This window comes from Xenopus laevis, chromosome 1L, assembly GCF_017654675.1.
Source record: "Xenopus laevis strain J_2021 chromosome 1L, Xenopus_laevis_v10.1, whole genome shotgun sequence".
Lineage (NCBI taxonomy): Eukaryota > Metazoa > Chordata > Amphibia > Anura > Pipidae > Xenopus > Xenopus laevis.
In genome coordinates, this window is record NC_054371.1 from 201,953,083 (window position 1) to 201,972,389 (window position 19,307).

Here is a 19,307-nt window from a genome sequence, read left to right on the forward strand (position 1 = left end):
TGTTATTGTGATACAGTATCATCCATTTGTTGCTGCAGGGAAACGGCCTCTGTGTGCTTGTGACAGTTGGGTCACTTTTATTTTCTGTAATATTTTAAATCATTAATAAGTACAGTACAAAAAGTGAGTGTATTGTCCTCTTTCAGGGAACATACAATAACATTGTCTCGCTTCTCCCTTTGCTGCAATTCTCTAGCTGTCAATGACAAAGTGAGCGATGTTAGCGGCACCAATGTGAAATCTGCTGATTTGAGAAAAAAAATGCACCAAGCCACCTGTTTGATAGCAAATTTATTGAAATACCTGAACAACAATACTGAACACTGAACAATGATTTCCAACAAATATAATCATCAGAAGTGCAGGGATTTTTAAAAAGATGGATGAAGAACTGGCTGCCATCTGGCCGGCTCTTGCCAAGCCATTCATTTTAGTCTCAGGATTGGAAAGAGCAACGTGGGCCGTGGCTTTAAAGAATGTGAATTGGATCCTTTTCCCCTCTGGTTAAAGGCTGTAGTTTATATTTCCTGAATATTTTACATTGTTCTCCCCCCACTGAAATAGAACGTTCCTATAACAAGGCAATTTTCCAAAAGGCAAATTGGTGTAATAGCAGAGGCACCTGACAGAGAACCATCTGATTTTTGGTTAGCAAGCAGAACTATCACTAGCGCCTGCATACATGATAGATACTAACATTCTAAAGCAGGAGACAAGATTGTCCAGAGTGTATTCTCCCCACTGCTGGCAGATGGAAGAGCTATTATTATAAATGAAAGGCAGCGGTAGTAGATGCCAAGCACTTTTGTTTTGTGCCAGACTCTGAAGTCCAGATGTAAGCTGGTTACCCCTGGGACAGGACAGGCTTCAGCTCCCGCAGCAGAATAGAGCCAATCACCGTTTTCTCTGTGTTTATGATGAGCTGTGCTGTCGAGCCTTCCTTCAGCTCCACTGTGACCAGCATCAACGACCCACTGTGCACAGTTTTAGCTGCAAATCTATAAAATGGAAAAAAAACGAGAGGGGTGAGGTAGAGTCGATTGCAGAGAAACATGGTTCCCCTTCTACAGCAAACGATGTACAGCATCAGTAGGCACGAGCCAATTCTGTGCCTTTTTGTACAACGCCACTGGAATATTTACTAAACCAAATTACTGTGCATTACAACCGACCCAACACACGTGCCTTTTAAATAGGTGCTATAATCTGCAGCAAGCCTAGCCGATTTCTAAATAAACCAAATAACTAACACAAATCTCCTTATGGAACAAGGTGGCGCTTCTGCAAATGTAGTGCATTCAGTATTCAGTCTGTGGCAGCCAATATTAAAGATAAGGACGGAGACGGTGAATGTTGTAAAATTCCAAGACACGGAAATCCCACCAATTACATGCAATTAGAAGCCCAACTGTCCATTTAGGCAGTCCCAATTGACTGAACAGGCCATTTTGGGTACAATGGGCTTCTGTCAATCCTGTTAATTCATTCTGCAAGCGCAGCAAGAAATGAGCGAGGGGGACGAGGGCGACTCTTCATAGGCAATGCAAAGTGGACGGCACCCCCCTAACCCCTCCATCCTTCATACACACTAACTTCAGAACAATGAAGTTGCTGCACATGGCCTTTTGAAAACACTAACAAGTCCGGGAGCAGGTCTGTGACCTTCTCCGACCCGAGCTGGAGGCCAATCTCCGATCCCCTTTCTGAATGACACGTGTCTCAATCTGAGCCATCTGCCTCAATTTGTGAAACATCTTCAGCCACAATAGGACTCGGTTAGCCCTGACAACGGCTCACAATGCCGGCAAATACAACTGCTCTGCTGACAGCACGGCGCCGGCTATTCAATAGCAAATAGCCAACTGGTCAGTGCCTCATGTGGAACAATTAGCATGGGCTTTGCAAAGCACATACTGCGGTCTGCGGGGATCTCTTTAATTACCATCAACATAAAAGAGGGAGTTTATTGAAGATACTCCAAAAAAAAAAAAACACACTAGACTTAATTAAAATATTAGCCACTTAAGCAGGAAACAGATTCGCTTTAAATGAGAAGTAATTTCTTTTTTATTTTTTTCTAATCACATCAAAACCTCTTAACACATTACACTAGTTAGGGAAACAGCATAACAAGTAATTTAAATCTTGTTAACCAGTTTATATACAATAATGGTTATACTATTTTATAAGCAGAAGGAAATCAATATTTATTTTACCGCGCGGAGACTTTTTCTTTTTTCCTTTAAACTTTGCAACTTATGGCGGCTATTTTGCAAACAAGACACAGCAAATAAAATAATATTATCCTTAGCGCAATTACTCTGAAAGCTGCACTATTTGCACAGGCAAAACTTAAGGTGGCCATCACCCATCGTGCCCATGCAAAGACATTACATTTGATTGAATTTATCCTTAAAAAAACATATCTGTTCTGCATGATGTTTTTTTCTCAAGGACAGTTATATATATATATATATATATATATATATATATATATATATATATATATATATATATATATATATATATATATATATATATATTTATATATATATTTATATATATATATATTTATATATAACAATATAAATACAGCTGCTGTTCTCCTCTTCTTCTATCTGCTGTCACAAAGGGAAGGTTAGCAAGTCTGGCTAAATACGCCAGTTTGATTATGTTGAACATGAATCTTATAGAGGTATGGGATCTATTATCCAGAATACTCAGGACCTGGGGTTTTCCGGATAATCAATCTGTCCGTAATTTGGATCTTCATACATTGAGGTTATTTATCAAAATCCAAATTTATCCCATTATTTTCTGAAATATACGCCGACCAAATCCGCACTGGTTATTTCCTGTTATTTATCAATACATTTTCCCGAAAAACTCCAGTTCGGGGAAAAAAAAATTGTGAAAATCATCCGAAAATTAGAATTGTAAGAATTTTTCAGACTTTCCGCTTGAAAACTCTGATTTTTTTTTTTGGATTTTTGCTTGAAAACTATGAAATCTTCAGATTTTTTGCATGAAACCCAGCGGAGATCAGGATATGTTCCGACCTCTCCCATTGACTTATATACAACCTCGGCAGATCCGAGATGCCGGATTTTCGGATTCTGCCCTTTTCCTTTCTAGGGGTATAATAAATCCCAAAAAATTCGAAGTTTTTTTTTTCACTATAAATTCTGGTTTTATTGTAAAAAAATTTGAATTTCTTGAGTTTTTGGCATTCCGACTTTAATAAAATTTTATTTAAAATTTAAACCCAATAGACTGGCTTTAATTCCAATAAGGATTCATTATATCTTAGTTTGGATCATGTACAAGGGATTGTTTTTATTATTATAATTACTATTATTACAGGCAAAAAAATATACATTTTAAAAATCTCTCTCTCTTAATATATATATTATACGTATATAAGAATAGACCACTACAGTTTCCTTTCCAATAACAAGGATTGAAGATGTTATACATCTTTTTAATTAAAAAGCTTGACTCTTGTCTACATTGTGCAATATTAATACTGGTATAGGACCTATTATCCATAACGCTTGGGACCTGGGTTTTTTTTCTGATAATGGATCGTTCCGTAATTTGGAGCTTCATACTTTAAATCTACTAGAAAATCATGTAAACATTAAATAAACCCAATAGGCTGGTTTTGCTTCCGATAGGATTAATTATATCTTAGTTGGGATCAAGTACAAGCTACTGTTTTATTATTACAGAGAAAAAGGAAATAATTTTGAAAAATGTATGTACTTGGATAAAATGGAGTCTATGGAAAATGGCCCTTGTGTAATTCAAAGCTTTCTAGATAATAGGTTTCCGGATAACGGATCCCATAACTGTATTACCAAATTGGGGATAATGATACAGAAGAAAGACAAATGTCCAACCTGTGGTCGCCAAGTCACTACTTTTGGCTGTTGGGATACTGGGAATTGATCATAAAACTGACAGTTTTTCTTCAATGAAAATGGACTGCCATGGCACCGATCTCTTTAGTGGCCAGTGTTGGTACCATAAGACAGAGCACCATTACAACTGGGAGTTGGTATGGCTGACACTCTCTCCAGGTTTGCTGTGAGTGGCTACAGTAAATAACATGAATGAGCAGTTCCAGGCATAAATGGAACATGTGTTTGCACAGAGGCTAAACCAGTCATCTATAGAGTCAGCATTAATCATAATTAGCTCATTGCTAGAACTTCACAAACACGGAGGCCCTAAGATTTGCCTTAAGCACTATTTCATGTTGTTTATTTGTCCAAAAATGCTTTACATCAACATAGTGTTAGTCAAGGCTCTTATCACGAGTGGCATTAGGGAAAAGAAGAAACGGCAATTGAAAAGGGCTCCAGTATTCGGGGCAATGTGTGGATTGGTAGATATACAAAGAAAATATAATGTATTTTTGGGAGGGTTGCACATTGGACATGCTTCCCACTATCCACTTTTCAATAAGTCTGCTTCTAGCTCTAACCAAGAGAATTCATTCTTTAAAAAATATACAAATAGTTACAGATTTAGAGGCTCTTTTTATTTACAATGCTGGTAGAAGATGATGGGACTTCTAGTTCTCAGCAACTGGAGGGCTACGGGTTTAACATTCCTGGAGGATATCTTTCAAAGCAGATTTATATATAAAGGTTATGGGAGCTGTTCTCTGGAAACCGGTTATCCAGAAAGCTCCGAATTATGGGAAGCCATCTCCTGTAGACTCCATTTTAATCAAATAACTAAAAATTGTAATTATTAAAAATTAATTATTATCTTTTTTCTCTGTAAATAATGTACTTGATCCCAGTTAAGATATAATTAATCCTTATTGGAAGCAAAATGAATGTTTAAATAAATTTTTAGTAGACTTGGCTTATCCTGAAAACCCTAGATCCTAAGCATTATATATATATATATATATATATATATATATATATATATATATATATATATATATATATGGGTATGGGACCGGTTATCCAGAATGCTCAGGACCTGGGGTTCTCCGGATAACAGATCTTTCTGTAATTTGGATCTTCCTACCTTAGGTCTACAAGAATATTATGTAAACATTAAATAAACCCAATAGGCTGGTTTTCCTTCCAATAAGGATTAATTATATATCTTAGTTTGGATCAAGAACAATGTACTATTTTATGATTATAGAGAAATAGGGAATCATTTTTTAAAAGTTGGATTTTTTGGATAAAATGGAGTCTATGGAAGACAGCCTTTCCATTATTCGGAGCTTTCTGGATAACGGATATCTGGATAACGGATCGCATACCTGTATATATATATATATATATTTTATTTTTTTTTAAACTTCACCTCTAATTATTACTCTAAAAATACAATAATTAACACTATGGGGGTTATTTATCAAAGTCCAAATTTATCTCAATATTTCCTGCTTCAAACGCCGATCGAATCCGCTTGGATTTTTTACACTTATTTATTATTACATTTTTCCGAAAATGAGGGAAAAAATTTGATTTTCATGATTTTTGGGGATTTTTCACCTGAAAACTCACATTTATTATGCTTTTTGCCAGAAAACTTCAGGTATTGCATGAAACCCAGCGCACAAAAATGTTTTTTCGGGATTTTTACATTCTGGGTTTAGTAAATAACCCCCTATATGTGAATTCATGTTTTTAGAATTCATTTACAGTGAATCTTGCTTCAGGCACATTATGCAGAATTGCTGCCACATGATTTTATACAGCCACATAATCATGATTATCATATGACCCCCATAGATATCTGATGGTCTTACTGGTTCAGCTGGACAGACACACATCCCATTATCCTGCTATAAGTAGAACATGGATGACGCCTCCATAGAAACAGCTGGATATTATCAGGTTTTATGTCAATCATTTATTGTTTGAATTTGGTTGGGCGTGGGGTCAATAATAAAGTGCACTGGAGGTGATGCCTTAGAATTCCAATAATAATAAAGCTAAAGCGTCATTTTATTGTGAGCCTAGGTATCAGGACACTGAGATGTTTAATCTTAGTTCCATCTTTCCATTGCTTTAATCCCTGTCTTTATTTTGAGCACAAAGTGCCAGAGATGATGCTGTAAATTCTCAGGGAAGAGAATGATATAAGGATAGTGGGATTGTAGCAGTGAGAACCCCATTTATAAGCAATTCCTCCTGGCTGGTGCTTTCCCTGCTCTCAGGCTAATTACCTTTTCTTCCTTTCCCCCAATATGTTCTGGTGGTTGCCAGAAGCTGTGACAATGGACTAATACGGCTAAAATTTGGTCTCTCAACATGAAGCCTTCAATTACTGCCTGCTGAAGCAGACAGAATCCTATTAGCGACAAAGCGGTCGAGGCGATACAGTGCCCCTGCCTTGGCCGTATAGAAATAATTAGCCAAGAGTTGACAAATGTGCAAGAAAATACGGGACCACCATCATTCCGCCACAGCACAGTGACACAAATAAGAAGCGGGGTGGGAAAAATGTAAACTTGTCAATGGCATCAGCAGCCCCTGAGACAATCAACGGTCTTTGTGAATGTCAGATTGTGTCCCTCCAGCTGCCTTAAACTACAACTCCCAGCAGCACCCAAGTGCCAAGCTTTACACCCTGGATAGCCAACTGACTGCCTGCTGACGACTGTCCTCGTACATGTCTAATAAGCATTAACCGGATTTCATTATTTAGCCATTAAGTGTATATAACAGCTAATGAAACATGTCTTATGTAATAAATTATGCACATTAGTTCCAATGCAGAGAGTACCTTTTAAATAGAGCGGTTAATGCCCTCCCTTGCACTTGGTTTAGTGCTAATTCTATAGACAGCCACTTAGAAAATAAGTAGGGACAAAGAAGTATGCAAAAGAATGGTCTTTATAAGGTATTTCCCCCCTGTCCTGTATCAACTAAATAATAATATAATTGTCTGAACAGCGACATATCAAACAGTGGAATCCTGAGTTTGATTCCCATATAAATTCCTTTTGATCCTGGCAAGACATTTATTTATTATGCGGGTCTCTACTAATCCCAATATAAATAGCAACAAACACCAGGGTAATGAGCTAAACGGCTCTTTATTTATCAAACCCTGCTGTCTGAATTTTCATTCATTATTTTTAAATTAAATTCTGCTGTAAAGGGGTATGAAGGTGTGGGTTGGTATATTGCCTTTATATTGAAATTCTAATATTTTTATCTATAAGGCAAGGGTATGTCAATAAAATGCTTAAAAGGGTGCTTTCCATTCCCACCGACCCCCAAAAAGAAAAAGTTAGAGGAACCAATAGTTAGAAACCATTTGCTGCTATTTTAAGGGAATAAAGTGTTTATGTATAACAGTGCTTGCCCCTCTATACAGTACTCATTCTAATCTGATTTAGCGCCTACTGTTTCTTTAATTACGGCAGAATATAAGGAAACGGATGAATTGAGTTCAGAGGGTTGGAATCAATTAACCAGGAGAAAAAATAGCAAATGTTATATTTAACAAATGCAAATAGCTTTCATCTTTTTTTGTTAAAAGTATTTTTATTGTCGCTTTTTTTTTAAAAAAAAATAAAAATAAAATAAATGCGACGGAACCTGTTCCCAGTTTGAAGATCCGGCTTCAATTGAGAAGCCTTGGCCTGCTGTACATCTACAGTTAACGGTGTTCTTGTTTTCCAGGAAATTTCAATCATCTGTGTTTGTCGAGGATTTGGATGCAATAGCAGTGCTGCCCTCTACTGGAAGTTTCGTAGAAGGCTCTTGTTCCCTCAATATCATCAATTTACGAGGGGAAAAGTGGAAGAACTAAGCCCATTGTATCCTACATAGTTTATCTGCTGTGTAAACATGAGCTTTTTAACCACTACTAGAATAGCTGCACCCATGGCTAAACAGCATCTTATTTTTGTAAACTATAGTAGAGCTTCTGCAGCAACCACACCATTTTTAGCAATGCAGAGCACCTACGTTATATTTTAGCTCAGAAAAACATTTAAATTTTTGCAGGTATTGGCCCAAATGAAATGGAATAAAAACACGCATTGTGATCATCATCATGTTAATAATCCATAATGAAGCATAATTGGTGCATTAATAGAGATGTGCATTTTTTAAAACCTGACTAAACTGTAACGTTATGGCATTATTTTACACTGTTAGCGAAGTAAGCGAACTAATTGCCACAACAATACTGTATCCACAAGTAAGCCAACTCTATACACAATGCCAATTACACAACTGCAACAAATTAGGGTGAAATGTGTCTAGATACATTTCCCCATGTTGTTACCTGCAAACCAGTTCAGATATCAATTGTTGCTAAAACTTAACCTTTAATTAAAGTTACAATAAAACATGTTGCGCATACGCACAAAGACACACTGCTTATCAAAATTCAAAGCAGTGCAGGTCCTTGTCCTTAAAAAAGACACTATTAAAAAACGCATTGGGTGGATCAGTGGAAGATATTGTGAAAAATTAGGTAAATAGTTTAAGTGCCAATGCACGGTTATAAGTTACATGAAGGTCAGTTCCATTCACTGCCCTCCCTTCCAAAGTTCCCACACTCGCCAAACTGCCTGTCTACGTGGGGAACAGTTTTGTAACTCAGGGGCATAAGCTGAGCAGTTAGCGAAACGCATAGGGCGCCATAGGTGGACAATAGTATCCACTGTTCCCCACGTAACAACATGGAGAAATGTATCTAGACACATTTCACCCTAATTTGTTGCAATTGTGTAATTATCATTTTACACTTCTCTGGAATTGGTGTAACATGAATGCAATGTTGTGTTGTATTTTTAAATGTCTAAGAAAGCCGCTTTTTTAAAGTAAGAATTTGTCAATTTGTAGCACAAAGCTAAGTAAATATAAAATTATTTCATGATGTACGCTAAGAGGTGACGTAAACTGTATTCTAGCAATTTTTTGTTTTTTTACATTCCTATTTTGCCCTGATTATTGGTGGCAAAGCAAACAAATGTCACTGGAAATAAATGTATTTAGCGCTGGTGGAACTTGCCAATGCCCTTCTGCTCCCAGGATGTCAGATACACTTTGGGGCATATTTATACATAGTTATAAAGGGTGAAACTTGAGCTAGGTCTGCCAGAATGAAATTCCACGGCTCTTAATTCATTTATATAGGGTTTTTAGGGGCATATTTATCAAATTGTGCTCTCCCCTCCACACTCTGATAAATACGCAACTAAAAAATCCCAGAGTTGTGAACAGGTAGTGGTAGAATCTCACTCTAGAGGACTGTGTTGACCTGGCATATTCTATATACTGAACTTATTGCACCAGCCTAAAGTTTCAGCTTGTCAATAGCAGCAATGATGCAGGACTTCAGACTTGTCACAGGGGGTCACCATCTTGGAAAGTGTCTGCGACTCTCACATGCTCAGTGGGCTCTGAGCAGCTGTTGAGAAGCTAAGCTTAGGGCTCGTCACTAATTATCAAACAAAAAATGAGGTTGGCCTGTAATATAAGCTGATGCTAAAGGGCTGATTATTAAATTCTGATGCTAATTGCACTGGTTTCTGTGCTGCCGTGTAGTAATTATATGTATTAATTACTAATCAGCCTTATATTGTGACATTTCTATTCTATATGTACTGTATATTGTGAGTGGCTCCCTAAGCTCAGTAAGTGACAGCAGCACAGAGCATGTGCAGCGAATCAGCAGAAAAAGAAGATGGGGAGCTACTGGGGCATCTTTGGAGACACAGGTCTTTGTTGCTAAAGGGCTGTGGGTGCATTTGGCTGGTACAGAAGCCCAAAACAATTTACATTTCTATCCTACTTTATTTAAGCTTTAGTTCTCCTTTAACAGCAATGAGTGAATAACAAATGCATGGATAGGCAAACAGTGGCAAAGGAACACATTATTTCTGAAACACTGCTCCTCCCCAAGTCTATGTCGTTAGTGTTATAATATGCTTTCATTTTCCCCCACTCAATATAAACTCTTAGTCTTATATATAGCATTTTTAAAGTATGGTTACCCAAGGACAAGTAAAGACTTTATTGGTCTGTAATGAAAGTTCAACTAATACAAACCCCAGTTATAATCAAGTTGTGCCTGCATCTGCACCCTTTACTAACATAGTGTTCTTCATGGAAAAATAGCATTTACAAGTGCACAGCCTGGTATCTGAATCCCTGGGCTACCATCCCAAATAGGGGCAATACTTCTCAGCAGTGTGCTCAATAGTCTATTTCATCCCTAAATAAAATACAGGGAAAGGCAATTAAAGGGGTGGTTAGCCTTTAAATTAACTTTTTTGTATGCTATAGAATAGCCGTTTCGAAGCTTTTTCAATTGGTGTTATTTTTATTTTATACTTTTTTAATTATTTGCCTTCTTCTGACTCTTTCCAGCTTTCAAATGGTAATCACGGACCCCATCTTAAAAAAACAAATGCTCTGCAAGGCTACATATTTATTGTAATTGCTACTTTTTTTACTCATCTTTCTATTCCTCTCCTATTCATATTCCAGTTTATTATTCATATCAATGCATGGTTGCTAGGATAATTTGGACCCTAGCAACCGGGCAAAATCGCATATATATATATATATAGCACTTAATAGTAGAGACTGATTCAGTTACATTAAGTAGGAGAAATAACAGCCCGCCAGAAGGTAGTTCCATCCAAAAGTGCATGCACAAGTCACATGACTGGGTCAGCTGGGAAACTGACAAAATGTCTAGCCCCATGTCAGATTTCAAAACTGAATATAAAAAAAATCTGTTTTTCTTTTGAGAAATGGATTTCAGTGCAGAATTCTGCTGCAGCAGCACTATTAACTGATGTGTTTTTGAAAAAAACATGTTTTTCCATGTCAGTATCCCTTTAAGCTGGCCAACTACGTCAAAGTCACCCCTGGTATGGCCAGTTCCCACACTCAACTTTCATCTCATTCATTAAGAATTCTATTACTTCTCTATTATTTCTATTACTTAATGGTGTAAAAACTAATGGTGAGCACAACTTTCCCTTGTTATAGTTATACAGGAGCAGTGGCCAGCTTCATGTTGTAGCTCCCACCCTTCCCAGCTATAGTCAGGTGATCCCACTGGTGTCTAATAAAAGGGCAGCCAAGTTTGGGAGTTTGAACCTTAAAAGCAGCTAGTAAGTTGCAGGTAAAAATTAGTCCCTGTGTAAAATGTATAATGAAGCAATAGATGGGATGACTTTAACGTAGTTGGCCAGCTTAAATATATTGCAATATATGGACAAACAATCCCTGTTTTGTTTAAAGGGTAAGGCATTTTTTAGTAGCTTAAGGCACAAAAAGTCTCAATGTCCTTAATATATTGATAATGCTTAAGTGACTTCTTGTATTTGTCTAGGTGAACAAATTGTATCCATGAGCACTTTACTTACTCATACCAAAAACATATATTGTAATTCCTATGGAAAACTGCTTTACAGCAACAGAAAATGGTTTTTTTTTTTTTACACAAACTATGTTTAAAACAATTCATGTTATAAATGAGAAAAATGTATTTTTATCTACCAAGCTATGTCATAAAGTTATCACAATTTATTAAGAGAGGGGGGATACGGGGTTCCGTGACACATAACATGGTCCGACCACAGACTGCTGAGCTGGAACAATTCCGAAAAGGGGACTAATTTATGTACAGTACAGGAGAAGTTAACGTTAAAAGAGAACTAAACCCCCCACAGTGATAAGTCACGACTGGCCCCCCTCCACTGGCCCCCTGCTAAGTGCTACCCAGAATTGTGCCCCCTATAGGATTACTGACCGTGCATGCAGAGTGAGGGCAGCGGAGCTCACGGGCACCATCTTCAGGCGCTTCGGTAATCTTCGGGTCTTCTACTGGCGCTTTGGCAATTTCCGCCACTACCAGCGCATGCGCAGAAGATTGCTCCAACTGCACATGCCCCAATATAGTGCTCACTTTACGAGGATAACTGAAGATGGTGCCCGTGAGCTCAGCTGCGCTTCCTTTGCATGTACGGTCGGTAATCCTACAGGGGAAACAATTCTGGGGTAACACTTTGCAGGGGGGAGGCAGGGAGAGGAGCCAGTGGGGACTTATCACCGTGGGGCTGAATTCTCCTTTAAAGGTATTCTGAATTATTGTCTTCTTAAACAGGCAGTATAGCCCCTTGTTCAACATGAGTGCAAAGATTAGGGCGTGTGCTAACCATCATTTTTGCCTATTGTTTTAATCAAGAATAATCTATGTTTTTTTTTGATAATTCTTGAGCTAAACAGGGAGAATGACGCTACTCCATGTTTGGTTTATTGCGAGGTTGATAATTAGATGCACTGGGAATCTAATGAACCTCGCAAGGACCAAACATGGAGTAGCTTCAGTTTCACCCTTGTCACGTTTAACATTTTAGCACTGCCTACACTGGCACTTTCAGACAAATTTCACAAGGGCCAGTGTAGGTTGATTTCGGGCCTTTTAGCTGAATGTGCTTGGGCTGCTCAAAAAGAAAGTTGCCCTAAATTTACTGTTTCATAAATTCATCAGTACTACATTCAATGTCCACAGATATCTATTCTACTAGTCACTAAAAAATAATCTATTGTTTGGGAGGGCAATGATTCTAGTTAACTGATACCAAAGATACAATCATTTCAACACAATGTTGGGTTCACTGTTCTAGACCATCTGGACTTCAATTTCTTGTTCTCTCCTGATGGGGGCCATGATTATTGCTACATATTAGCTATCAGAAGAAACATCTAAGAGAAAACTGGGTAACACAGAAGGTACAATCGTTTCTTCAGACGGTGTGTAAACCCCCTGTTTTAACATTCCCTTTATTCATTTACAGAAATCATGGTATCCAGTTGCCAAAGGAAGAGGCAAGATGGGAGAATATTGTTTTTTTTTTTCATAGAAATAAACTGGAATTTACCTGTGAATGTTGTTTTGGCCTGAGGCAACGACCCCAAGGTTCGCAACTTGTAGAAATCTTTGGACTATAATCTGAGGTGTGGAATATGATGAGTTTACAACAATAGTATCTGAACTTTCATTCATGCCTGTTAGTTTTCCTGTAAATACAAAGCACAAAACATTTACAATACTGATAATAAAGATACTGAATTAAACACACAGTGCTCACACCTGTAGTACGCATATAGTTACAACTAGAAATAAGTGACATTTTTGGCTGCTTCCAGGTCAGTTACCCATTGCATATCTGATGTGGGTTACGAGAACTGGGGCAAATTGTGCCTTTTATTACATTAGTCCCACTTTTGTATTGCCAGCAGTTCTGCACAACTAATTCCATTATGTCAACTATTCCTTTAAAATGAAGTATGCCAAAAACAAAAAGGGTTTTAGAATGCAAGATCTATGATTAAAAGGGAAGTTTAGCTTTAAATTGAACCGTAAGCTTTTAGTAGATTGATAAAATTGAAGTAACTCTGGAATTCATCATTTCTTATATTTTGCCCTTAATTGTTTTGTTTTTGTAAAATACTCTCTAGTTAGAAAAAAAATGACCCAGAAAGTGGAAAGACAGGCTAGATTTGTTTTGCTCTTTCTTTTTGACTTTCAAATAAGTGACATAAAGAAAGAAGTGTAAATACTTTAGTTATGCAGGTTTATAACCTGATAAAAGATCTAATAAAAGATCAAATTATAATAAAAAAGCGGCATCATGAATAGAAGTCTATGGAGCCCATGTGCAGTCTAAGGGCCACGAAAATGCCTTCAAGGGCCACATCAGGCCTGTGATCCTTCAGCTGGACAGACTTGTACGATCATATATATAAATTATATTTCTGATCTATGCAGAACTGGTATTGCAATGCCTTGGCTGAAGACTATTTGTCATACCAGTACTGCATATATCAGAAATATAATACAACAGGTATGGGATTATCTGGAATCCCATTATCCAGAAAGTGTCAAATTACAGGAAGGCCATCTCCCATAGACTCCATTTTAATCAAATAATTAAAGAATTCTAAAAAAGATCTCCCTTTTCTCTGTAATAATAAAACAGTACCTTGTACTTGATCCCAACTAAGATATAATTATTAAATAAAGCAAAACCAGTCTATTGGGTTTATTTAAATTTTACATGGTGTTTTTTTTGTTTTTTTTTAGCAGACTTTAAGGTACAGAGGTAAAATTGCATCACCATATGTTAAGTCTGCTCAAAATAATATAATTGTTAAATAAACCCAATACAGTTGTTTTGCCTCCAATATGGATTCATACAGCTTAGTTACCACCAAGTACAAGATTCTGTGTTAGTATAACAAAGAAAAAGGAAATTATTTAGATATTATATAATAATATTATTATTATTGTTTAGAGCAGTGATCCCCAACCAGAGGCATGAGCAACATGTTGCTCTCCAAACCCTTGAATGTTGCTCCCAGTGGCCTCAAAGCAGGTGCTTATTTCCAGGCTTGGAGGCAAGTTTTGGTTGCATAAAAAAACAGATGTACTGCCAAACAGAGTCTCTTGTAGGCTGCCAATCCATATAGTGGCTACCAAATAGCCAATCACAGCCCTTAATGGACATCCCCAGGCCTGTGTTGCTCCCAAACTCTTTCTACATTTAAATGTCACTCATGGGTAAAAAAGTCTGGAGACCCCTGGTTTAGAGTATGGAGACCCCTAGTTTAGAGTATGGAGATCCCTAGTTTAGAGTATGGAGATCCCTAGTTTAGTGTATGGAGACCCCTGGTTTAGAGTATGGAGGCCCCTGGTTTAGAGTATGGAGACCCCTGGTTTAGAGTATGGAGACCCCTGGTTTAGAGTATGGAGACCCCTGGTTTAGAGTATGGAGACCCCTGGTTTAGAGTATGGAGACCCCTGGTTTAGAGTATGGAGACCCCTGGTTTAGAGTATGGAGACCCCTGGTTTAGAGTATGGAGACCGCTGGTTTTGAGTATGGAGACCCCTGGTTTTGAGTATGGAGACCCCTGGTTTAGAGTATGGAGACCCCTGGTTTGGAATATGGAGACAGACCCCTGGTTTACAGTATGGAGAACCCTGGATTAGAGTATGGAGGCCCCTGGTTTAGAGTATGGAGACCCCTGGTTTAAAGTATGGAGACCCCTGGTTTAGAGTATGGAGACCCCTGGTTTAGAGTATGGAGACCCCTGGTTTAGAGTATGGAGACCCCTGGTTTAGAGTATGGAGACCCCTGGTTTAGAGTATGGAGGCCCCTGGTTTAGAGTATGGAGACCCCTGGATTAGAGTATGGAGACCCCTAGTTTAGAGTATGGAGACCCCTGGTTTAGAGTATGAAGCTCCACCTTTCCCAGAAACTGGAGAACAGAGAGAAAACTAAACAAAGGTATTTAAAAAAACCAAAACCACACAAGGCACTAGGCAGAGGTTCTTAATAGATGTATCTCTTTAGAACACTGCCCTGTAACCCATACATACATTTTTACAAAAACAGGTAAAAAAACTGTGGTTTAAGAACATTAGTAACCCAAAAGAACAATAACTTCTTATAAGAATGATCTGTTAGCAGAATGGTTCAGAAAAGTCTGTTGATTAGAAAGACACAGTAGAAGACATTCTTGATCTACATAATGTACTGTATAATTCTACTTTGGTGCAGGCTCTTGAGTGTCATTAGAATCTGTCAGAGAAGTGACAGCCTCTTTCCCAGGCTATGAATGGGTTTTCAAACCCTGGATTGAAATACCGCTTTGATTGGATAATAAAAGTTCTTATATTGCAAATTCACATTTTCAGTCTTTTTCTCCCAAAGAAGTAACAGACTTTAGCCCTTATCCATGCAATAGGCAATTTTCAAGCAGATAAACACACTGGTATCAGAGAGTAAACACTTCTCCACTCCCCATCAATCCATGTTAAGCCAAAGGCAGCTCTCAGATATATTAAAATTACATAGGGAATTTACAACTGTGCAAAACTCCAGACTGACACATTTTTATCTTCTCCATAAAATATAAAGAAATGTTGCATTAAAAAAAATACATACCATAAAATATTTTAGCTTTAATAACATACTAGATGCAAATATGAAAACCAAAATTCTGTATTTCTATAAACATATACACACAAGATTCAATGTGAATCAAAGAAGTTCGATTTAAGAGATTTCCTTGTTTATTTTTAAATTCCCCCATCGTTCATTATTGCAAGAGCGACGCATAATTAAAGGTTCATTGACCATATGGTCTCAGGATCCTAATTGGACTTTTCTGAGACAATTGAGACCTCACAAACAAAGTCAGAGTTGTTTGTGATAGGAACCAGTGTTCTGTTCTCTCTTCCTTTAATGACAATTGCAACAACAATACTCAGTGAGGCCAATGAATATTTTTTTTTATGACTGTAATAAAAGGAGGAGAGCAAAGATTCCTTAAAGGGATACTGTCATGGGAAAAATCTTTTTTTTTCAAAATGAATCAGTTAATAGTGCTGCTCCAGCAGAATTCTGCACTGAAATCCATTTCTCAAAAGAGCAAACAGATTTTTTTATATTCAATTTTGAATTCTGACATGGGGCTAGACATATTGTCAATTTCCCAGCTGCCCCAAGTCATGTGACTTGTGCTCTGATAAACTTCAATCACTCTTTACTGCTGTACTGTCAGATTTCAAAATTGAATATAAAAAAATCTGTTTGCTCTTTTGAGAAATGGATTTCAGTGCAGAATTATGCTGGAGTAGCACGATTAACTGATGCATTTTGAAAAAAACATGTTTTCCGATGACAGGATCCCTTTAAAGGAACAGTAACACCAACAAGTTAAAATGTATTAAAGTAATTTAAATATATGTATTAAAGTAATTAACATATTATATACGGTTAGCATACATTGGTAAAAGCTGTGTGTTTGCTTCAGAAAGACTACTATAATTTATATAAAAAAGCCGCTGTGTAGCCATGGGGGCAGCTACACAAATTGAAATAGTGCTAAATGGCACAGGTTACACACTAGGTAACAGATAAGCTCTGTAAAACACCCTTGTATTTTAGAGAGTGCTTGTGTTTTCTGATAAGTAACATGTGCTTTTTCTCCTTTCTTGCAGCTTGCAGCTTATATAAACCATAGTAGTCGTTCTGAAGCAAACGTACAACTTTTACAAATGCAGGGCAAGACTACATATGCGGGGGAATGGTAGTAATGGAAAAACTATTAGTAATGCGAAAAGTTATGCCTGCGCAAACAAATTTTGCTTTGTGCAAATTTAATATAGCTTTTGCGAACCCAGAAACTGTTTAGCGACCACTTCCGACAGTGGAAGACCGTTTGAGAATTTTATAGTTTGCGCCAATGCGCAGAAAATGTAATAAAACTTCTTACTCAAAAGTCCTTATGTTTACCAAAGATTACGACACCTTCAAGCACTTCTTAAGCTGGCCATAGATGCAAAGATCCGATCGTACGAATCATCGTACGATCGGACTTTCCCATCTCCCGACCCGCCACTAACCATTCAGATCAAAGTCTTACCAGTCAGATTAGTTAAAGAACAGATCAGCAATGTTCTGCCCCTGACAGCAATCGTACGATATCTATGTCCAACCAAAGCTAGTGACAGTCTCCCACTGAAAATTGTACGATCGGCAATATACGCAGAGATATTATCGGCAGCCGCCAAAAATTTTCTAACCTGTCCGATTGACCAAACGACCGATCTCCGCCGGACGAAAAATGACGGGACTCTCCACACACGGTTCGAAAATCATACGAATCCTCGATTCGTACGATCAGATCTTTGCGTCTATGGCCAGCTTTAAGAGTGCGCAATTAAAATTCGCAATGTGCAATTAAAATTTGCAATGTAATAACCATTTAAGGAACAATATTACATTGCGAGATGTGGATTTTTATTCATATTAGTGCAAATTGTTTTGCTCTTTGCGACTTTTATTACATTCCCCCATATATATTTCATTACTTTAATTTTCTGGTGTTCCCCATGGGCCCCAAATTAATTCTGAAAGTCAGCTTTGTGAACCAAGAATTGGATCTAAATATACTTTCCTTTTAATTGCTATTTTCTATTGTGGAAAGATTATGGAGACCCACCATAAACAGCACAGAGACCCAACCTTAGGTCCAGAGTCTCCCGACCCATAGTGTAAGAATAACTGTTTTAGGGTTTACCTGATTAACCTCATCGAATTTGCGAAGATGCTGGTAATTTACAAACACCAATATTTTACTGACAGATTTTTGGGTCAATCACCACTGAAGTGCAACAGATTACCAGTAGCTAACTTGGGGGTCCATTTACTAACTTTCCTAAATATTGTCTATAACCCATCGCCCATTATAGCTGAGAATATTCTAGCCACAAAATTAACGCCGCTCGCGATGAGACAAATTTGTCTTGTTATAAGTAGCATTAATTAAGTGTAGCAGTAGTTTAATCGTTATTTCTGGCGTATTGCGAGTTTTTTTGTTGCTCATTAAGGTTAGCTGCATAATTTGCTTTAAATCTTGCAGATTTTTTTGGCACCGCTGCCAATGACCACACTAATGAATGAATATATATATATATATATATATATATATATATATATATATATATATATATATATATATAGAAATTCACAAAGTACCTGCACTCCCTCCTTCCTTGTTAGCCAAAGGTGGGTGCTTGGTCAGTCGGAGTATACTTGATAAAGGCCCTAATGTGGGCCGAAACGTTGGAAAAGTGACCTTTTTTCTGATTGAAGATTTGGTGTGCTGGTCCATTTTGAACACATATATATATATATATATATATATATATATATATATATATATATGAATATATATATATATATATATATATATATATATATGAATGAGTTTATATAAAATAGTATTTATTACTAGTTTATAATGTATTAAATATACTTATGGCCAATTATGTACTATTAGGAATAAATTATTTCCCCATTATATTAACTTTCTTAATAAATTCACTAAAAATACATTTATGAGTATAATTCTTCCTCAGCACAATCACTAATTTTCACTGCTTATGTTTAAAAAAACTATTTATACAATTTCTGTATTTTTTTCACATAATGCCACTCTCTGGGTGGCGAAAAAAATTTGAGACAATTTTGTCTATATTTGGCAAAAATTCTGGCTATGCGATTCTGAATGCGATAAAAATAATACATTTTTGCCCGAAAAATCGCAATCACAGAAGTGCTTGCAAACTTGCTCTTGCGGATTTTCTGGTGTTTTTTTCTGAAGCAGGCTATTACAGCTGCTTATTGCACCTTACTAAACTGATACCTTGATCTTACAAATACCAACGTCCCCTGATGTGCCCAAGGCGCACCCTGGATTATATCATTGCACTTT

At 37.2% G+C, this 19,307-nt stretch overlaps 1 protein-coding gene across 2 annotated transcripts in view; it reads right to left on the reverse strand.

Annotated features, from left to right (window-relative positions):
- Positions 1-274: 274 nt before the first annotated feature.
- The window catches only part of ap3b1.L (adaptor related protein complex 3 subunit beta 1 L homeolog), a 143,539-nt gene continuing 124,506 nt past the window's right edge, over positions 275-19,307 (reverse strand). Inside the window, 2 exon segments of one of the 2 annotated variants that reach the window (NM_001091840.1) lie at positions 275-998; positions 12,902-13,040. In NM_001091840.1, the coding sequence (NP_001085309.1) occupies positions 845-998; positions 12,902-13,040 (293 nt within the window). In that variant the 3' untranslated portion in view covers positions 275-844. 2 annotated transcript variants of the gene reach the window in all.